This window comes from Manis pentadactyla, chromosome 2 (genome assembly GCF_030020395.1).
Source record: "Manis pentadactyla isolate mManPen7 chromosome 2, mManPen7.hap1, whole genome shotgun sequence".
Lineage (NCBI taxonomy): Eukaryota > Metazoa > Chordata > Mammalia > Pholidota > Manidae > Manis > Manis pentadactyla.
The window spans coordinates 110,882,463-110,904,471 of record NC_080020.1 but is presented as its reverse complement, the minus strand read 5'-3'; the positions used below and the strand labels follow the sequence as shown (position 1 = coordinate 110,904,471).

Here is a 22,009-nt window from a genome sequence, read left to right as displayed (position 1 = left end):
TTGGAGAAGCAGAGAGAACTTGACACTCCTGAAGCCAAGGCTTTGAGTGTGACCCCCCCAGGCGAGGCAGCTAGCCTCCCGCCGTGCTGCGGCCTGGAGTCGGCAGCAGAAGGGTGATGCGCCCCCCACCAGACAAGCAGCTCCAAGTCCACGTCCTACGCTGCAGCCTCATCAGCAGGCGCCCACTGTCATCCCCAGTCTCTGGCCTCTTAGTGGGGGTCCTCAGCTGCCTTCATGTGGCACAAGAGCATGGCACAGCAGATGCCCAAGTCACAGCCGTGGCTTAGGATTCCTGGTGGAAGGAGCTCCAGCCCATCGCGGGAGTTTAAGCTCGGAATGGCCCGCTGACAGGACAAGGGCAAGGCTGGCCCCAGGCACAGTCCCAGCCTAGGGAAGCTCCTCTTTGGCGCTTTCAGTTTCTCTCTTTTCCTTCCCCTAGTTCTTGGTAGGTTACAGCGCACCATCCCTACTCCCACTGCCAGCACAGTCATTCTAGAATTTTCCTACCTCGTCAGGTTGACTTCATCATAATAACAAACTAAGGCAAAGCTTTAAGCCAAAGACACCCAATTCTTAAGGTGGAGCTTGGCAGCTTTTTAAGGACAAAAGTGGTTGACAGACATTTTCCTGGGGCACTGGATGTCCCTGGTACCTCTGCGTGCATACCAGACAGACATGGCTTCATTTCTCTGACCCTGTGTTGTATTATATAGATTGACTTGGCATGGGACATAATGGGTTCCCAGCAAGAAAGACCTTCTCCTTTCCTTAGCCCATTTCCCCAAAGGTGGAAGGGCACCAAGTCCCCAGAAAGCAAGGACAGTGTGAAAGGGGCCCAAGTGTTCAGCCTCTGGTCTGTAGTGAGAGGCACTGGGTGGTGTAGGGGAGGAGGAGTTTGGTGAGAGTAGGAGGTGGGGGGGCCCAAACCAGAGCAGCTCCTAGGGCCTCAGGCACGCACACGTGTGCATCTGTGTGGAACAGTCAAGTTCAGGTGAAAGTCAGGTTCAGAGTCTATTTCAGTTAGATGCCTTTGGGAGTAACTGAAAACTCAGTTTAAAATGTCTTAAAGATGAAGAGTATTTATTATTTCCTGTATTGAATAGTCCAGATTTAGACTGAATCCTGGGTTGATTGATTCACAGAACCAACTGTATCATCGAAGACCCGAGTCTCTTGCATCTTTCTGCCTTGTTATCCTCAGCATTTTCTCCAGACCAATCCCTTCATGGTTATAAAATTGTTGTCCATAAGATGCTTATAAGATGTCTGTAAATCAGGATAATATGTGGTGGGAATAAAAAAGAACTTTTTTTTTCCTCATGGGATTCCTTTTAAAAGAAAAGGAATCTTTCCTAGAATCCTGATGCATTTCCTTTGTTGTTGGACAGTAGTGGGTCACACGCCCACCCCTAAACCAATGACTGCAGCGAAATGGAACCATCATGACCTGCTTATACTGATCCATGTGTCCAGGATGAGTGGGGGAGGGAAGGAACCCGGAACCAAAGACTGGGAAAAGCAGGTCTCCAAGGAATGGGCCAGGGCTGGATTGCCCTGCACCTCACTTGGTGGGGATGTCAACCCCTCCTCCATCTCTCTACGGCCCTACGTGGGGAAGGCAACCTGGTCTCCTCCTGTCTAGATCAGGCTCTGGGAAGTGTAGACAAAAGTGCCCTCCACTGTTCACTCTGAAGGTACTCTACAGCTCCAGACCAGGCATGTGAGACAGACAGAGGCGTGATACCAGTGACAGGAGGATGGAAAAGGAGACTGTACCAGTAGGGCCATATTATGAGCAATATTAAATTATGTTTACTCTTATGTCACCTTTTATTTAAGGACCTCATGCCTGCTTCTCTTCCCTACATTAGATAAAACACAGATCCCTTTAGTGGGACTGGATTTCTGAACTTGCCTCTTGCCCAGAATTGATTAGAACACCCTAAGAATTGATAAGCATATGATGCTGTTGTCCACCACACCTGTAGGGCTGGAACCTGACCTGCCTGAGCACCTGTCCTTTCCTCTCAACTTCCTGTTCCCCTCTACCCTGTCTCTACCCCTACACTTCTCAAGATCATTATCTCATCAAGGCACCTTCTTTATCTGACACTCTGCCCCCTGTCCAGTCATTCTTCCTCTGTCCCCAAGGACAGTCACCACCAGGGCTGGCCATCCACAGCTGCAGTCAGCCCAGAGCAGCTGCCAGCTTGAACTTCTTGGCAGTTAAGAAATTCACTTTCTGTTGGGGAACAGGGAACACTTACCCAAGAACCCTGGAGTAGTAGGGCAGGAAAGAGGGAAGACTGAGGTGTGTATTGGGGTGCAGCCTGGGACCATGGCATTGGCCAGAGTCTGGCTGATCTGTGACTCAGGGCCCTCTCATGGGGTTTCACCACATGTCGGCTGTACAATGAGCAGTCTAGACTTTTAGAGCCACGGTGCGGGTTGGGTGGTGATGCTATTTCTAATCTGGTAGCACGTGTCAGGAATCCCGGGTTACCCTTTTACCTGGCCTCTCGGGGCTGGCAAACAAAACTGGGACTACTCAGAGCTGGGCGTTAGTGGAGGTGGAGTGATCTGATGCAATTGTTTTTACATTTACTCCAGGGTATCAGGATCAAGATCAAATGCATTCATGAGATTTAAAACAACTGCCAAAGACGGCCTGTTAATGTGGAGGGGAGACAGCCCCCTGAGACCCAACAGTGATTTCATCTCCTTGGGCCTTCGGGATGGAGCCCTGGTGTTCAGGTAACCCCTTCACCGGCTGCCTTCAGCAGCATCCTGTGATTTTTTGCACACAGTGCAGATAATGCCAAACAAATCATGCAAAAGGGAGCCAGCCCACAGCCTGCTGGAACTGACTGCTGCCTGAAGCTCTAGGCTTATTTGAGGCTCTTGGCCTTTCCTTGCAGCATCCATCTTCTAGAGCAGTGGCTGGCAAACTGCAGGCTGAGGGCCCATCGGGACCACCACCATCCAGTTCGGTGAATGATATTTTATTGGCATGTTGCCATACTCATTCATTTATACATTGGAATTGAAATAGACAAAAGCTGGATGACTGAACTAGAGCAAAGAGGAAGGCTTAATTCTGGGGCTTCTGTGGGTCAAGCACTGGGATTACTGACAGCCAGAGTAGGATAATGTAAGTCTTTTCAATTTGAAGAAAGGGCATTTTGAGAGAAATGTCTCTCGGCCAACATCACTGTTGCCCCTAAATAGCACAGCCTGCTAAGGGCCACGATTCTGTGATGGCTGGGGACCTTTGAGATGTGTGGTTGAAGGCTAAAGGTTGGCTGGTGAGAGCAGTTCTCATGGTCTCTACCCCTCCCCCCGGGCCGCGAGGTCAAACACGCAGCTCCTCACACCCTGTTGCAGGCGGGCTGCCGCAGAGCCATTTTCTTGTGGTTTTCCTGTGGTTAACCTCACCGAGGCCTCAAGTACTTGACTGTGCCCAGAAAAGGGAACCGAAACAGTAGCTCAGCCACGGGTTGGAGGCTCAACTTTCCCCCTAAACCGCCAGCTAAAACCTACTCACCTCCCGCGCCAGCTGGGCAAGGCAGCTGGACCTGCTCAGGGCTGGCCCGCAGTGCCCGCCCACCAGCCCGCCTGCTGCCCTCACAGCCCCTGCCAGCTCACTACGCCCCCGCCTTCCCGAGCCCTCAGACAGCCTTCTAACAACTCCACTCCATCCCAGACATAGTTCTTATGTTACTATTTCTTTCTCTGGTCTCTGAATATTGGCCCATGTTTTTCTTTTAAGCCTGGAGTGCTGGCTGTGTTCTGTGTAGAGAGTATGCCGCTTAGCCCCCCACACCCGGGGCAGACACCTGGATCCAGCCCTGGGCCCGGGAACCCGGCATTGCCGCTCTGCTGCATTTCCTTCCTCTGGGCAGTCACCTCCCCACAGCCATCCACCCACAATGGATGTACGGTGGTGCCGTGTGAGGCGGGGCATTGGAGCAGTTAGAGTGCAGGCCACTGGTTGGGAAATAATCAGCTACAGTGAGTCAGCAGGGAGCTTGATTCAGAGGTGGATTCCTGGGCCCGCCCTTAGAGTCAGATGCCAGAACCCTACTGGACACGATCAGGAACCAGGCCCTGAGAAAGAGAGTCTGTGTGGGCAAAAGCGTGGGCTTCGGAGTCAGACGGGTGATCCCTGCAGCAGTGGGCGGCCTACAAGTTCGTTGTGAGGGAAGTGAATTCACATCAAGGGCTTAGGGCAGGGCCTGCGTAGCTAGTCATGAGTGATAATGATTACCAAAATGTTTATCCTTGATAAAGTATTTCCTATGTTCTAAACACCCCCCTCACCCCCACCCACCCTGGCTCAAGTTGATAACATATGTAAGGAAATTAGCACAATATAACTACTTCATACAAGCTCGCCGTTATTATTGTTATTGTTACTATTATTTTGAATAAAACAGAGGCCCTGCCCTCAAGCAGCTTACATCAGTGGAACCTAGGGAGGAAATGGTCTACTGAGTAGATAACCATTTTTGAGGTTTCAGCATTTGATCCAGGTCCAAAGCAAAACTGGAAACCTAAGGTAGTAAAATCTAATCTCAGTTTTCTTGACTTTCTTCAGCTAAATGCTGGTCCTTTTGCTAATTTAGTGCTCAAAGCCCTTCTGCCAAAGAAGAAGGAAAAAGGACGGAGCTTTAAGAAAAAAAATATTTATGGATTTAGTGCACAAAATAAGAAGCAAGGGAATCAAAGTGATCAACTAAGAGTGTGGGGTTTTTTGTTTTGTTTTGTTTCATGATTATATGTAGAGCATAAAACCCAGCAAGCTGGTTCATGAAAATCACTTGACTGATAATGATTACTGCTAATTTTCCATGTGGCCTTCATAACATTTTCATACAACAGATAAAAGGGAGAGAGCTGACATTAGCAAAGTGCCCTGTGCTACAGTTTAAAGGGGGCACAACTAAGCAGGAGTGTCATCACATGGAGGCAGCCAGGTAGGTTCCTAAAGGCCTCACCTGATGGCCAGGCTCACCTTGCTGCTCATGGCCTTTTGTGCACAGCAAGTTGAGTAGGTAAACTTGGATCAGGATAACCAATGCCTGCTAAGCAGATTCACGAGGCATTGATACTGAAACCAGACATGCATTCATCTGTTCATTTGTTCATTCATTTGTATTTTTTAAATTAAGGTGTCATTTACATAAGGAGCACAAATATTAGGGATACAGCTTGATAAAGTTTCAAACATGTAAACATCTGTGTAACCACCACCCAGAACAAGAGACAGAACATTTCCCACCCCCAAGAAGGCTTCTACCCTCTTACAACAAAGGTAACCGCTATTCTTGGTCATTTAGTATTATATAAAAGCAAGAGATTCTAGGGTGAAGTATGAGGGTATCTGGGAAGCAGGGGTTATTTGGAGGGTCTGAAATCAGAGAGAGTGGGGGGTTGGAAAGCCAGTCCACGGACATGCCAGCTGAGTTCCATCCATCCCCAGTGATGGCTGGATTCCTGTCTGCCAGGGTCGTGTTGGCCCCCTTGAGCACATTCTGGCTGTTTGCATGAACAGGAGTGTTCTCAGCCTGGAGAACAGAAAAAGGAAGCTGGTCCTTTGTCCAAGCACAACTAAAAAGGTCTCCATTCCCAGGATTGCAGTCACATTTCAATCTAGTGTCCCTGTGATTATTCTCAGGTCACCTTGATTCTGAGAGCTGGGTGTTCCTGGCCTATTTGGTTACACATTTACAGCAGCTCTTGGTTCACTCGCACACATGAGTGCTCTTCCAGGAGAAGCTTGGCAGGCTTAACTCTTGCTGGCAACTTTCTGCTGCTGACTCCTCCAGATACGCTGTAAACCTGCTGCATTAACTACTCCACGTATTTGGGTGATGGGATTATTTGTTTGGCTCCTACCATCTGCTGTGCTCTTTATACATGTTATCCTCCTTAATATTCCCTATGATCCTTCAGGGAAGCTATTATTACCCTCATGTCACAGGTGAGGAAACTTAGGCTCAGGTGAAGCAAATTGCCCAAGGTCACAGAGCTTGTAATCGGCAAGACTGGGAACCGAGGCTGATCCAAGCATCCATCCTCTTTCTGTCTTCCCATGCAGCCTCTCATAAAAGCCATATATAGTAATGCAGCTATGTTCCTGCCAACCAGTTCTCAGCCCTGCTTCATCATCATTTATCTCTTCAGCAAGCATTTGGCCACTAAATAATGAAATCTGAAAATTCCACCTCCAGGCTGCCTCATACAAGAAGACACTTGATGTGGGAAAATTTATGAGCAAACAGTGGATTTTTCAGGGTCAGAGTGACAGCTTTGTGTCAGAGTTTGTCAAGCTGTCAAGTCACCCGAGTGCTATTCTTGGTTAAATGTCGATGGGCTGTGTGACTCTTTGAGCCTCTGTTATTAGAAAGGACCCACAGTGCTTTCCCTGGGGAGAGCCAGGGGCTTTCTGTTCTCACTCTTTTCTCAGATGAGTGCATTGGAAGAGCTCAGCAGCTAATTCAGGTTTCCTCTCAGTGTTCCTATTTCTTGGCCAATGAAGTAAAGGAGGGACGTGTCCTCTTCTAAGATGAAGAGAGAGTTGTCCCGGGTGGAATACGTTTTCCTTCAAAATCATGATGACATAGGCTTTATTATATTACCGAGAGGAGGTCCAGGCAGTTGGCCCAGGGCCCAGCTGAGAGTAGTCACTCACTAAATATTTGTGGAATTGAATTAAATTAGAATAATTGAATGAACACTGGACTAAGAGGGCTATTTCTCTCTGGCAAACAACATGTGCATGTCTTCCAATACCCTTAGGGTATCAGAGTATCTGAAAACTGACATCAAAAGTAGAAAGCTACTGAGTGGACCTGATAGGAGAGTGAAATGGCAGTGGGGTGGGGGGCAGATAAGACACCAAGTTCCAGTCCTTAATACTAGCTTTGGGACTTTAGGCAAATGCCCTTAATCTCTCTGGGACTCAGCCTACTCTGTAATGTTTTGTTTTGTTTTGCTTTGATTTTCATAAAGGAGAAACACATGTATTAGTTTCTGAGGGCTGCCATAACAAATTGGTGGCTTAGAACAATAGAAATTCATTCCGTCACTGTTCCAGAGTCTGGAGCCCCCATGTAGGTGCTGGCAGGGTGGGCTCCCCTGGGGGCTCTGCGGGACAATGTTCTCCATGCCCCTCTCCCAGGTGCTTGTGGCTGCTGGCCATCCCCGGTGCTTCCGGGCTGGTAGAGAGCACCCTCCAATCTCAGCCTCTCTCCTCACAGGGCAGTCTGCCTTGTGTGTCTCCATCTGTGTCCACATTTCCTCCATTTGTCACCATTGGATTTAGGGTTGACCTAATCCAGTATGAGTTCATCTTAACTAATCACATCACATGCTGAGGTTCTGAGTCGACATTAATTTGCAGGGGGCACTACTCAATCTTTTCAACATGTTGCAAATGATAAAGTCCCTCTTGTTTCTGATGCTGTGGACCTAATGCTTCTATTAGTTCCATATGGAACATGGAGCCCAAAAAACAAGTCAACCTGGAGGACGTCATGCTGAGTGAAATAAGCTAGTCACAAAGAGGCAAACACCATAAAATTCTTCTTACATGAGGCACCTCGAGTAGTCCAACTCAGAGAGAGAAAGTAGACTGCTGGTTGCCAAGGGCTGGGAGAAGAAGGCTCGGAGCGTTGTTCTTTCAGGGGTACAGAGTTTCCATGTTGCACGATGAATAGAATTCTGAGATTGCTTGCCCAACGTGAATGTACTTAGTACTACTGAATCACACACTAAAAATGGTTAAGATGGTAAATTTTATGTCATGTACATTTTAACACAATTTAAAAAAATTAGTTCATGGAATGGAATGGAAACCAAATGCGTTTTATAACACTGTTTTGTTTTGTGTTAAAGGAGCTGCATTCTGCATTCCAAAGAACTCCTACAGTGAGAATTGTTTGTGAATCACCGCAGTCTGCCTGTGCTTCAATGCTTATTCTGCTCTGTCTTGTTCTCCTGTGCCTTTAGCTATAACCTGGGCAGTGGAGTGGCATCCATCATGGTGAATGGCTCCTTCAACGACGGCCGGTGGCACCGAGTCAAAGCTGTTAGGTGAGTACCCACCACAGTAGGAGACAGAGCCAGAGCTCAGCCAAGGGGGGATGTGCTTTCCGACTCCCCTTTGTCCCACTGTCCTGTTCCCCAGCCTTGCCTGGCTTCCCAGGACTCATGACCTGGGGCGTTTTGTTGCCAATGCCTACTTCTGCTCATCACTGACACTGACAGATCAGAGAGGCTGAGCTCCCAGATCCTCAATCAAGTGACCTTTTGGAGAGAATGTCTTGATGGCTAAACTGGAAGAGCCTAATTACCTCACTGGCTAGTGTGATCTAGATGTCTCTAGTGGGACAAGATTTGAGGGCATGTGGACTTGGAGGAATGCTTCAAATTTCACTATGTAGGCAATTGCCAACTTCTTTTGTGATACTACATTACTTGAACCTTAGAAAGCATGTAAACCAATTACATATCCCCCTACTTCACAGAGGTCACTGTCCTGACTTTTGATTAATTTTGGGTGAATCATTCCCTTGATATTAGTTCTACTACCTATATCCATATTCCTAAAAATATATTTTGAGAAACCAAATGGCAGGTCCAAACTGTGCTGTATAAAGAAATGTCAATCGTGCCTTGTTAGAGGAAAGTTCCAGAAGATGAGCTGAACAGTCTTTGGTTTGGGTTCCCTGAGAATTTGCCATCACCCCTTCTGTGGAGGTCAGTGTGTGAGGTCATGAGTGAGACTTTGGAAGCATGGCTACTTCCTACAAATGGTCGTTTGCCTACTCAGCTCACATATAGACTACAGGGAGGAAGCCTTGTTGGACTCCATTCCGTCCACTGTGCCTGCCTTTGATACCCAGAAGGATGTGAGAATGGATGTGAGGATAGAGGCAGATCTGTGCCCATCAGCTGTCCAGGCGGCCTAGAAAGCCCTTGGGACAGACAGTGATTTCGATGAAGCTCCCAGTCTGGCTTGTTGAAAAAAGAAGTGTCTTCCCATGGTGAATATTTACAGACTTGATCTCAAATATATTCTAGATTTCAAGTTAAAAAGTTCACAGTCCAGCCCAACTTCAAGATAATCCAGACTAAATGGTTTCTAAATTCTTCATTTTTCTTTTGCTCATCTGTAAAAGGGCTCACCAGAATCATTTGGAGGAATATGCTTGACCACACTTAATCCCTGTAACTCCCTGTAACTCCCTTCCTGGGAACCTTGGGAAACACCTGCTCTTAATTTCCTTGACTAGGCAAAGTTGATAGAATGCTCAGACATTGTGGAAGGATTTTTAAACTCTCAAAATTGCTGTGGTTTGATTATGTGTGTCAAGATACACATTGGTGGGGATTCCAGGATTTTCCTAGATATCTAAGGAAACAGCTAAATGACTTTCCCAACCCGTACAACTGTCTGTGGGCAGACCCAAAATTAGAATCCTAGATGAAAGGTCTTTCTGTTCCACCCCACAGTGCAGCTCACCCCAGCTAGGATTTCAGATGTTTTCGAGGGATACAACAGGGGATGTTCCCCCAGAACTTCAGATGTCAGAGCGTAAAGCTTGGCACTACTAAGATGGTTTAGCAGACTTGATTCTTACTATTGTCATCACTGATATCTCTCCTGGTGGGTCTTAGGTTGCAGTGAGGAACTGAGACTAGGAACTGGAGAGATGGGAGGATTCAAGAAGGTACTATGTTTCGTTCCAGAGGAGTAGACAGGCCTAGAAGGGATGGTACCACAGATCTAAGCAGGAACTGGGTTAAGGCCTGGGATATCAACTATGGCAAGAGGAGTTTGGATGGACACCTTAATTCTCTACAGCAGGCTCTAGGGTCAGAGATAGGGGAATGGATGAAGAAGAAATCTCAAAGGGGAGGCCTGGTTTATACGTTGTCTTGCTCTGAGTAATCCTGGTCTTGCAGGAATTAATCTTAGCAGAAAAATGAAAGAAAATCCCTATGTATTAAGCACCTTCAGAATACCAGGTTACATACTTGATCTCAGTTAATATTTATAGCAACTTGAGTTTTGTAATCTTTATTTTATGGATGGGAATGATGATAATAGTGGTGACAATAACAACACGTTCCTCTGCCACTCTTTATAGAGCAGGTGTGTATTGGGTACCATGCTCTGGGCTTTGCATGCATCATCTTTGATCTCTATTCAACCTTGGAAGATGCGCTTAGTTATTCTCATCTCAGATGACGATGTTGAAGCTCCACAGATTCACTTGTTCATTCATCTACTACTATGAGCCATATACTATTCCAGACACATGAGATAGCTCAGTGGATAATGACAACTCTTGCCTTGATGGTCTTGCATTCTAATGGGAGGCAATATACAATAAGTAATGACCATAATGATGAAGTACATTGCTTGTTATGTTAGAAGGTGATACCATATTTGTTTTGCAAGTCCAAGATGCCATTGATTATAAGACAGATCCTCATCTCAGAGATATAGAAAATGAAAAATTCTTAGAGTTGATGCAATAAGGTGGGAAAAAGTGAAATTTTTGAGAGTAATGGGGAGAAAAAGTCACAGCAGGCAAGGTATGCTGTTGGGGGACACTGCCTATCACGGCATTTGGATATAAGATTTTGAAAAAACATATCCAAAGTAGATAGTCAGTGTGTGGTCTCAAGGGTAAAGGCAGAACAGGAGAAACACCTTTAAAGCTAGTTGTGAGAAGAGTTGCTATAAGGAGTGAGACATGGGCAACCATATTTGTATCACTGTACCCCCCCAAAAAAGGGTAGAGCCAGGAACCTCTAGAAAATAGAGGAGCAGCTATGAGCAGGAATATTTGTTTGTAATTTTTACTTGAATTTACTTGAAGAGCTGGAATGCAAGCCCCTTCTCTCCTTCATATAGCTGGCACACTTTTTCCCTACCAATGAAAAAGTAATGAAAGTCAGTTATCTAGAGGAAGTAAAATAAGGGTCTCTGGAGCAGGAGACAGGAGGTATGACTCCTGTACCACTGCAGATTGTGTAAATTAAGATTGAGGACTGTGTACAAGTTCATATGTTGAATATTAAGAACCCCATATTCTTCTCCATTAAGATTCCAGAATGTTGGCAGCCAGGCCTATACCCCAGGGTAAAAAAAGTAGAGAATCCAAGTGTCCCCAAGGAAATGATTGATCTGGATCACAGCACTGTGAAACCACAGTCAACAAAGTATATCCTGCACACAGAAATTCCAATCTGCTTTTTAGTATTCAACATTTAACTATGAAGTGGCAACCAAGGGTCACGAGGCATTTGAAAAAGTCTCCAGCATGAAAGATGGGTACTAGAAGAAATAAACGTAAAAAAGTAGCTTGGAGGAAACAGACTATGAATGAACAAATGATAAAAAATATTAATGTCATCTGAGAGATAAGAGACGTTATTAACCCAAGAAATAAGAACTCTTTGCTATAAAAAGGGACATTAAAAGCCAAATAAGTACTCTTAAAAAAAAAAAAGAAGGGAAGGAATGTGGCCTGGGTTGATATACCCCCAAGGGCTATAGCGGCAGACATACATGTGTGAGGGAGGTTCATGGGACTGGGTAGTTTGGGAAACCAGCTTAGAAAACTGCAAGACCCTTGGCACAGATGCACACTTCCACTCCACAGTCCTCAGAGCCACTTCAGGGGGACCCTGTGGGTCCTTTAGAAACTTCTAAGCCGTTCTTCCTACTGCTCCCAGAGTGATCCTCTGCCTACAAACACTGCTTCATTGGCTTCCCATTGTGGTTAGAATGACATCCAAACTCACCATGTGTCCCCGTATCAGCACTGCTCCTCCCCTTAAAGTTCTCTGGTTCCCTGTCACCTTCAGGATAATTCTAACGAAGCTCCTTCTGCCCTTTACCATCTGCTGCTGGCTTCCTCTTTCACTACGCCACTCCCACTTCTGGAATTCCCTATGCTCAGTCTCCCAACTTCCTTGTCTTTTCTCTCTTTGCCGTCACCACCTCCTGTGTGCCTTCTCCTTCGCCTGACCTGTCCAGCCTTCGAGACCCACCTCAGGCACGATCTCCTTGGAGGTCTCCCTGACCCTCTCCTGCTGTGCAGTCCACAGCACCATGGCTTTCTTCTACCAGAGAGTAGTGGCATGGTGTTGTCATTTGCATTCCAATTTTTTGTCTCCTTAGTAAGACCATAAATGTAGTGCCTGATGCATAGTAGGCACTTTAATACATTTGTTTTGAAATGAATTAACGATTAACTGAAGCTCCAAAAACATGGTGGTTTTTACAGGGATGGCCAATCAGGAAAGGTAACTGTGGATGACTATGGGGCCAGAACAGGCAAGTCACCCGGCACGATGAGGCAGCTCAACATCAATGGGGCGCTGTTTGTGGGTAAGTGACCTTTGGCCAGATCTAAATCATGACACTGCTTTTCCTTGTTAGTCCTCCCTTTGTCCCGCTAGGGCTCCCAGAGCTGCGCACTTCACTGGATCAGACAAATACTTGGAAATCAGGAAGCTCTTCAGATGTTCCATTCTTCCACTTTCTGAACTCTTGACTCATGGCTGAGGGGGCAGGAAGCACTTCAATTCCTTTGTGCTTTGGACTGATCTACCCGGAAAAGTGTGCTTTTCTTGTTTATAGAACAGGAAACTGCTAAACATAGCTCCGTGAGTTCTGAGGAAGAAGGATCTGTCTTTCTGCCCCTCTCAGAATTAGAACGAGGGGTATTTCTGTAAAGGGATTAGAACCTGATCACGCGGGCATAGACCCATGAAAAGATATCTTTATCCACACAATACTTTCTGAAAGTGAACTTAATTGAAAGCATTCAACACCAATGCATTTCTTTTGGTTTAAGATGACATCGTCTCTAGCTACATACTACATTTTGTTGACATTATACAATATTTCAGAATTTACCAGACACAGTTTGGTTTTAAGTGGTTAACTGGATCAGAAATCATGCATGAAGTGGGTATTTATAGCCCTGGGTTATGTATCAGATTGATCCAAGTCAACCTGTTGGTTCAAGGACAGTTGTGAAGCACAGTGCGGTACCAAGCAGCTCCTCACCTGTCCTGCCAGCTGAGGGATGCCTTGATCAGCAGTCAAGTGTCCTAAACAAACACCTTTCCTTTGGCTCACCCCATCTTCCCCTTGCTTCCTGGCAGGTGGAATGAAGGAAATCGCTCTGCACACGAACAGGCAGTACATGCAGGGCCTAGTGGGCTGCGTCTCTCATTTCACCCTGTCCACTGATTACCACATTTCCCTCGTGGAAGACGCCGTGGACGGGAAAAACATCAACACGTGTGGATCCAAGTAACACCCGCTGGCCTTACCCAAGGGAGAGAGGCTTCCATCCTGAGGATCCCGGGGGCCCAAGACCCTGCCTGGTGCCATACGCAGAGGTGTGGGGACCAGGTGTGTCTCCTCTCACCGAGGAGAAAGTACACCCTGATGAGAACTAGAACTGAGGCAGGAGTTCCTGTGTGGCTTTTCCTGCTGACACTCTGTGGGCCGAGCCCAGTGGAATGCTCTGTGTAGGATGCATCAGACTTTGTCCATTGGATGTGTAGTGGCTGCCAGAGATCACACATCAGTGCAAATTCCAGAGCCTGTCTGCTGTAGTTCAATGACTGTGTTGTGATTCATAGTGTGTAAAAAAAGAAAGAAAAAGAGAGAGAGATCCAAAGGGCAGTATTAAACACTTCTCTCGTTCCCTGACTCATGATACTCTTACTGACAGCAGAATGACTGTGTGACCTTGAACCTCGAATTTCTCACCTTGCCCATGAATTATTAGGATTAACCCCTTCCACTCCTTGCTGGCTGGTTCAATGCACTCTAGTCCCTGAAAATAAGGATGAGGGAAGACTAGACATAGAATCACAATTATAATGCTGCCCCCCTAAAGTTTACCCTTTAACGAGAAATCCCTACTTTTTATAATGGAAATCTAAGGGACATGGCACCATGATTTTGTAGCTGTCCTTTTGTATGTGTATATTTTTATAGCTGCAAATTATCCATGCAGTATCCTTTTGCAAGTGTGGGTGGATGACCCTGAATACTTTGCACATTTCCTAAAAATTTTCTCCCTAAGGAGACTTGTCTGGGACAGGTAATTTGAGGTGGACACCTTGGGGAGCTGGCCATTCTCTTTTGGTAAATGTCAATGGCTCAGGAGATAAATATGAAGCTTCCAAAATAAATCGAAAGGCATGTGTGTTACTGATGTGGGTCCCCATCATTTGTCTTAAGAGAGGGGCAATGTCTGTAGTAAACTTGAATAAAGGAGACAAAGGCTAGAACTTACTCATTTAGTCCTTCACTCATTTGATCCTTGCAAAGGCCGTGTCCAGAAGTGGACCCTTGGACAACTCGCGTCTCTGAGGCTGTGCTGGGTGGTGCTGCCCTCAGCATGGTCTGAGCATCGGAGCAACCGGAGAAGTGGCTGCTTCCTTTGGAGCCATTGGCTGTGCCCCTTTGCTAGTCCCTCACGTGACCCGGAGACAGCTGGCTCTCCGGAAGATCTCCATGAGAGGACTTGCTAAAGGAAAGATGAGGTGATTGCTGCTGCCGAAGAGGAGGGAAATATGATCCAACTCACATAAGGGCCTATAATTAGTCTGTCAGGATTCAACTCCCGTTTGTGCAGCACTTACTCCATGCATACTTTGAGCTTTGGCTAAAGCACAGTTTTAGGCACTTTAAGAATTCCAAAACATGAATAAATAAGCCAGAGACATCACCTGTACCTCAACCTTCTGCCTCCTGTCTTGAGACCCTTTGGTAACTGACCAGGGTCCTTCCTACTGGAGGGACCATGGTAATAACATCACCACTGAAAATAACGATTCATTCTCTCCTACATGGGTCACCTTTGAGTGAGGTTTGGAGGGAAGCCTCATGGTAGAAAGTGGGTATTACCACCCCCCAACCACCCTGACCTCAACACCTTTCTGTGGAGTGTGTAAGGACCAGTACTTCTCAAGATATAACAAAGTTGTGTTCACAGCTCATTTTGAATCAACTATCCCCAGCCAAAAAAAAAAATCACTGTGATTTTAGCAAAATACCAGCTGAGCTGAAGCCAGAAGGGTTGTGTTGCAGATGAACTGCCCTGTGCAGGTGTCATCCAGAGAAAAACTCAGTGGCCCAGGGATGGGAGCTGGGATTGGGCGTTGAAGCTGGGGAGGATCCTGAGCCTCCTCGCCTTCTCCCTGGGTGAGATGCGGAAGGGCCTCCAAGGGGAGGGTGACACTGTGATGGGTCAGGGCAACAGGGTTCCCGATGGTGAGAGAGCAGCAGAACAGGACAGAGGAGCTGATGCCATGAGAGGCTCAGGGTGGACAGGGTAAGAGAGCATGTCCCAAGCTAGGAGCAAGGTTCTTTCCTCCTCTCAGTGGACAACAGCCAGGAGATGTGGGATGAGTTTGTAACAGAGGTGGTTTTGAGGATAAAAGCGGTCCTGAAGCTGAGGACTTGGCCCGGGTTTGGATAGGCAGGAGTCCTGAAAGGAGCTCAGCCTGGGTTTGTGGGGGTCCCAGTTTCCTAAGAGTATCTGTTATCTATTGCAATAATGCTGTTTGGCAAATAAGCACAGAACCTCAGTGGATGCCGCAGTAAGTATGTATTGCTTCCATGCCAGGAACGGTCAGCTTGCAGCTCTGCTCATCATGCTGGGCTTGACAAGGTGGTGGTTCTGGTCTCAGCTGACTTGTTGACACGTGGAGCAGTTGGCCCATTTAGGAAGGCCTTGGCTCGGGTGGTGAGGAGACTGTCTGCTTCCTGAAGCTCTTGTCCTCCTCCTGGGCTAGCCAGACATGCTCTCCTCAGGACAGTGGAGGACGGCAAGAGCTCTGGAGTGAAGGTGGAAGGCCTTTACAGCCTCGGCTTGGAACTGCCATGAGCCGCTTCTGCCGTATCCTATTAGTCAGTGTCTGCAGGTCCAAGAGATGAAGAAATTGACTGCGCCTCCACAGTGAGAGGAACCACTGAGTCACCTGACAAAGGACATGGATACAAGGAGGATGAAAAATCAGGGCCATCTGTGCAGTCTGTCCCCCACAGCAAGTCATACATGCTGGCTGTTGAGGGAAGTGGCGTAATAGGGGTGAGGTGGCCCCTGACATTAGATCTTCTGCAGGGACGCTTGGGACAGGGACATACGAGGTCTGTGCCATGCTCAGAGACCCACCCAGCCAGGCCAGGCCTGATGGGGCAGCACCCGCCCCTCCTCCACCTCCCCTCCCTCATTCTTCCACCTGTTGCCTGATACTTGGCAGCCGTGCTGTTACTTGGAGGAGGAGGAGGGACTAGCAGGGGAATGGGATCTCTGCCATGGCTTTTGGGTCATGGCTCTGTTGAGAAGCATGTTGGAGAAGCTGGTTGGGCTCGTGGCTCAAGCCAGAGGTCTGGGGAGTAGCCAGGGAGCTCAGAGGTGAGCACCATCTCTGTCCCATCCAGGAAGAGTATCACGAAGCTTGGGTTCCTGAAAAGCATTTGTCCCACAGTCAGGATCTGGAAAAATTCCTCTGACATCCCTTGAATGCTAAGCAAGGATGGGGGTGGGGTGAGGAAAGGGAATGTTCTTGCTTTTCCTATTAAAACTGACTATCCCAACCCCAGGAGTTTCTTCTGAGCCCCTGTGGGATTTCTCTCAGGGAGGTCTGTGCGGTCTTCTTTGTCCCCACACTGCCCCAGGAGCCCGTAAGGCGGCAGCTGCTCTGAGTGGCTGCCCTGCCTGCCCGCCCTCTTATTTGCTTTTCACTTCAGGACCCAGTCCCGTTCCAATCTCCACACTGCTCCAGTGCGAACAGGCCTCTGGATTCCATACACTAACAGCCCTGGTTTCAGAGTAACTGGAGTTTTCCCTCCGATGTCCCCCCAGGCCTCCCCTCTGCTGCCCGCCTTGTCTCTTCCCCTTGCAAGGAGCTGCCTCCTCCCACAGTGGGAGGAGGGACCTCGGAAATGTGCCCAGAGCTGGCAGGCCCAGTGCTTTCCACTTGGAGGAAACACTGCATTTTTCACCTTTAACCCAGAAAAAATATGGTTCTCAGAAACTTGTTTTTAGCACTGAGTTCCCAAAGGAAGAATAGAGTAGGTGGGGCTTCCAGCCCCTGCAGAACTATGAGAGCCAGCCCCAGCCCCAGAAGGCTGTTCTTCCCTGGGAGGCGAGCTCCAACGGGCAGCCTGCAGAAGCCCAGCTGCTGGGCAAAAAAAGGCAGAGAATTACACCTCCTGTGGAAAGTCAGTGAATCTTTTAGGAGAGGGGCCCAGACAAAGCGTTAGCTGCTTCCTGTCCCCTTCCTTGCCTCCTCCAGCTCTGGTCCTGTCCAGGAGCACATGTAGCTGCCCTTGAAGATGGAGGTGGGGGTATGGGAGTACCCTGCGACCCCATACCCTTAGCCGAGAAGGCTGTGTGATCAGCTCACCAAAGGCAGGAGGCGCAGTGCTCCAGGACTATCATCGTGAAGAAGCCCAGGGGTGAGAACGCTGCCAGTGTAGACTCCAAATTGGGACCCAAAAATCCTAGATGCAGAACTCAACTGCATCATAACCAGGTATTTCTATAACATGCACCAAATAAAGAAAGAAAATGTGAGTGGCCTGCCTCAGCCATTGTAAGACAGGGAAGTACAAAGTGAGTAGGCATCTAAGCTGGCGGGCTCCGGTGGAAGTGACAGGCTGTGGTTAGGAAGTTCCAGCTTACAGGCAGCAAGATGACGAATGTAGCCCATCCACACGGACTGGCTCCTGGGATAGCCCCGATGGGGAACTGCACTTCAACCTCACAGCCAAAGAACAATCACACGTTTGATGTTAACAGCAGCCAGCACAGAGGGGCACAGCTGCCCAGAAAACTGAGTGGTGTGCTCATGGTCCTACCACGAGGACAAAACCGGGGTGCTTCACTGTGGAACTTTCCCACCCTTTACCCTGACCTTTGGTCAGACGCAGCCTGCCCAAGGCCCCCACTGCTGTGAACTCCCAGGCTCTCCCACCTCCAGACAATATCTCACTGGAAATCAGATTCCTTTTCTTAAGGTGCACCTTATGTCCTGTGCTCTCCCATCTAAAGGATGTGGTAGTCTGCTACTTCTCTAAATGAGTCAAAGACTCCTAGATAAAGGGGCTTCTATTCCCAGACAGTATCAAAATATTTCAAAACCCCTACTTACAGTTCCTGAAAATCTTGTATCCCTTGGATCCAGGGATCCTTCACTAATGAGTGAGGATCCAGGATGGAGTTTCATCTGGTGGTGGAGGAGCCCTGGGGGCAGAGGAAACTGAGCCAGGCAGCTGCCCGTTTCGGTGGCCATCCCGTAGGAGCTCTGGGCGGACCCTGCTCCCAGCTCCTGCCGGCCGCCCTCATCTTAGAGGAAGAGGCCTGTAAGCAGAGCTCTGCATGAGGTCAAAACTTCACTAGTCAATTGGTAGTAAAAGACCACATTCTGTGGTGCAGAAGTTGATTTAGAAGTGCTCAAGTATAACATGCCAGTGGCATCTAGTGTGAAATTCAAGTATTATTTCTTAGTCCCAGCCAAATCAGTGCCAAACATCTTTGCTTGACTTTCAGTCATCTATCATTTATGAACAGTATGAATGGTATAAATGTCCTGAATAAGGAATTAAATAATTCATCCATACCCTGGAGTTTTGTATATCCACAAAAGAATAATGCCATATAAATATTCTATTGATGTGAAAATATTTTAAAAATATGCTAAATAACAGTCAAGTTCCAAATTAGAATACACAATATAACCTATTTATGAAAATAAGTGTAAATATTCATACACACATTCACATAGAAAAAAGTTTGAAAGATTAAAAAGTAAAATGTTAAAAATAGCTAATACTGCATAAGGAGACTGTGATTTTTTTTTTCCTTTTATCTGTTTCTAAGTTTTCTTCAGTGAGCCGATAGTGAATATTTATTGCTTTATTCACTAAGATGATCACCTCCCTTCCCTTTGGGGACTGGTCCTCCTCCAACTCTAAATATGTGGTTCCTATGATAATGGCCTTTGACTAGAACCTCTTTGCGGCCACGTGACCGGCCCAGGGAGGGACACACGACACAAGCCAGGCCCTCCTCACTGGGAGCTGGGAAGGCTCTGTCCTCTTTGCTTGTAAGGGGGGTAAGCTTGGAGGAGCCTGAACCACGGGCCCAGCTCTGTGGGGACATCTGGCCTATGAGAAGACAGTTTTGGATAGAGAAGAGGTGTTACCTCTGGCTGGGGTAGGAGGCTGCAGCCGGGTGCAGCCTGTGGGACTTACCGGGCCTTCCCTCCCCACAAGTACCTGAGAGGTCAGGCAGGGACTGTGTCCTAGAGCAGCAGATGTGCAACCGGGGAAGAGAGGTGCGAACACAACTAGATCGCTGGTTGTGCAATTTGTCTCCTAACCCAGAGAATGAAATAAATCGCAAAGCAGGGAGAAAGTTGGGAGGGTGGTGTGGACACCCTAGGTGGGAGCAGGGCCCCAACTGCTGTCACTTCAGATGAAGCCCGTTTATCCTTTATTTGCTGTTGTCAAAGACATAAGAGGCTGAGGCAGATTTCCTGAGGAAGAACAAAGGGTAACTGTGTTCCACACATTCTTGAGCACCTAAACAGTCTTCCCTGGGCCGACCTGGGGAAGCAGCTGCCTTAGGCCATCTCAGGGCGCCTCTGGCTCCTCCTCTGAGGCACGTAGGTTTGACGAGGACTCCCGTCTTCCCGCAGCTGGGAGACATTGCCACGGGAGCATCATCTCTCTTAAAAATAACCAATTTCTTATATCCAGGGGGACACGTCAGACCACTTTTTTTCCAAGGCATAATTATTTAAAGAGTATCAAACACTTGTGATATGGCTGATACTATGGTAAGCTCAGGCTTGCAGCCCTTCACTTCCTGCTGTCAAGTAAGGCATTAGAATTTTGCTTGGTGCCATGGAGAGGTGTGGGTGCTAGGCAAGAGAACCACAAGGTCCTGGATACCAGGAAGATTTCTGTGAGAAAGCACCACTTACTCTGGGACCTGAGGATGGAGAAGGCTACCCAAGTGAAGAAAGGTGGACTACAGCATTCAGCAAGGTGAGTGCAGAACACAAGGCATCTTGCAGGCCTTTTTCTGTGTAACTCCTCTCTGGGTGATTGAGATAACCTAAGGTGCATCTAAACTGGTCGTAAGGCATTTATACCTTAAAGGTGCTGGTCAAAAAGACTGGTGTCCCTGAGGTTTCTCAAGGGAGAGAGGCATGTGTAACAATGCCGTATCTGCCATCAATGCCACGTCTGTTGGGAGCATTATGTACAGTATCTGGAACCCCACAACACACTTGCAAAGGTAGGTTAGATCCACTGTTTAGAGCTGAGAGGAAGAGGTTGAGTGACTTCTCCAAAAGTGCCCAGGTAGTAGGTGGCGAACCTGGCCCAAAGGCAGATCCACACAGCTCATGCAAGGTGGTAGGCTCTGGGCTCCCGTGAAATCTCCATTAGCCACCACAGGAAAGCGAAGGAGCAGCACACAGTAAGTGAGAAATAGAGACTCCAGGTACGTTCTGAAGGGATGTATTGTCTGACTGGTACTTGGGCACTTTGGGATGAGCAGGGTCCATATGCTCGGTGCTCTTCTTCCTCAAGTCTTCCTGCCTCTCGAACTAACTTCAAGGAAAATGTGAGGGAGGGTGTGCAAACACCTTTATTGACAGGCAGACAGACTGGCTGCCTTCCAAGGCTCAGTCTAGAGTCGAGACCCAGTTCTGCTGCAGTGGTAAAGTTGGCTGGAGGCAAGAGGGGAAACAAGATTTAAATTTGACCTAAGACTTGAGATTCTTTCTTACCTTCCCAAACTTTCAGACAGATAATTATGAGTAGCACAGTACACTGCAGTTGCAGTCATTTTAATATGATTTCCACTGAACAGTTTTTATTATAATCATCCTCAAAAGCTTTTCTTGTGTCTTTAATCTGAGACTAATCACTATGGGATAAAAGCATCTCCAATTTAATCCCAGATCACTTCAAGACCCCCTTCCTTCAGCTTCACTGCTTTTTGCACACTGAACAAATACTTTTAATTCAGTTTTACTGTTAATCACTCCAGGGGAAAGGTGATGGATCAAATTATAGGCCACTCAAAATGAATTCTTGTACAGCTCTTTTGTAAAGGACTTGAGTTTGTAAGCTAACGTTTGTGTGATGTTGAATACTATACATTGGAAAAACGACTATTCATACATGTCTATTTTCCCCTCCCCTAATAATTATATCATTCCTCTCTTTCTGACCTTTTCACAATTCCTGGGGTTGAGGCACTATATGTTTTGGCTCAAGAATTCACCATCTGGGAAACAAATTATGCACTGAGATCTCCCTAAAGGACAGACATATGTATGAGATATCCTACTACTTAAATACTAATGTGTTTCACAATTAATTTGAAAAGGGGCTACACTTCCTTCAGGCTAAATACAGGCCACTCTTTTCAGTTGTTACTCTGGGTAATCACAGGTTACATATGATGAAAGACTTAATTTCTCCCCTTATTCTATTTAAGATCACTTCATATATATGTTTAAAATCACTGAGCTTTTGCTGAATCAATGACCTTATTTCCAAATAACTTGAAGTAAAATTTTGATATATTCCTAGAATCTCCAGAAATATTTAGGTTATTTTTAGAGGGAAAAAAAATCCATACTTTAAGGACTGGTATTTATTATTTCATAATATTGGATTACCACTACTTGATTATTTTAACACTAATTTCTCTGGTAAATAGGATATAGATTTTACAGAACATACAGAAGGTTCTATCAATGGCATAGCAATGTATAAAATATTAAAAATGTAGACATAACCCTATATGACTGCATCATAACTAATTCTTATGGGATAGAACCAAAAGCATTAACAGTAACAAGAGCAGAAGACATTTTCCTAAGTGCTTAAAACAGGGAAAAAACACAATAATGCCCAAATTTGTCAGTG

General features: G+C 46.9%; 1 protein-coding gene across 1 annotated transcript in view; it reads left to right on the top strand.

The window, feature by feature from the left end:
* EGFLAM (EGF like, fibronectin type III and laminin G domains) overlaps positions 1–14,341 on the top strand; it is a 155,741-nt gene extending 141,400 nt beyond the window's left edge. Inside the window, exons 20-23 of the mRNA XM_036886056.2 lie at positions 2,611–2,754; positions 8,014–8,097; positions 12,309–12,412; positions 13,195–14,341. Of these exons, the coding sequence (XP_036741951.2) occupies positions 2,611–2,754; positions 8,014–8,097; positions 12,309–12,412; positions 13,195–13,349 (487 nt within the window). The 3' untranslated portion in view covers positions 13,350–14,341. The remainder of the gene's footprint in view (positions 1–2,610; positions 2,755–8,013; positions 8,098–12,308; positions 12,413–13,194) is intronic.
* Positions 14,342–22,009: the final 7,668 nt, after the last annotated feature.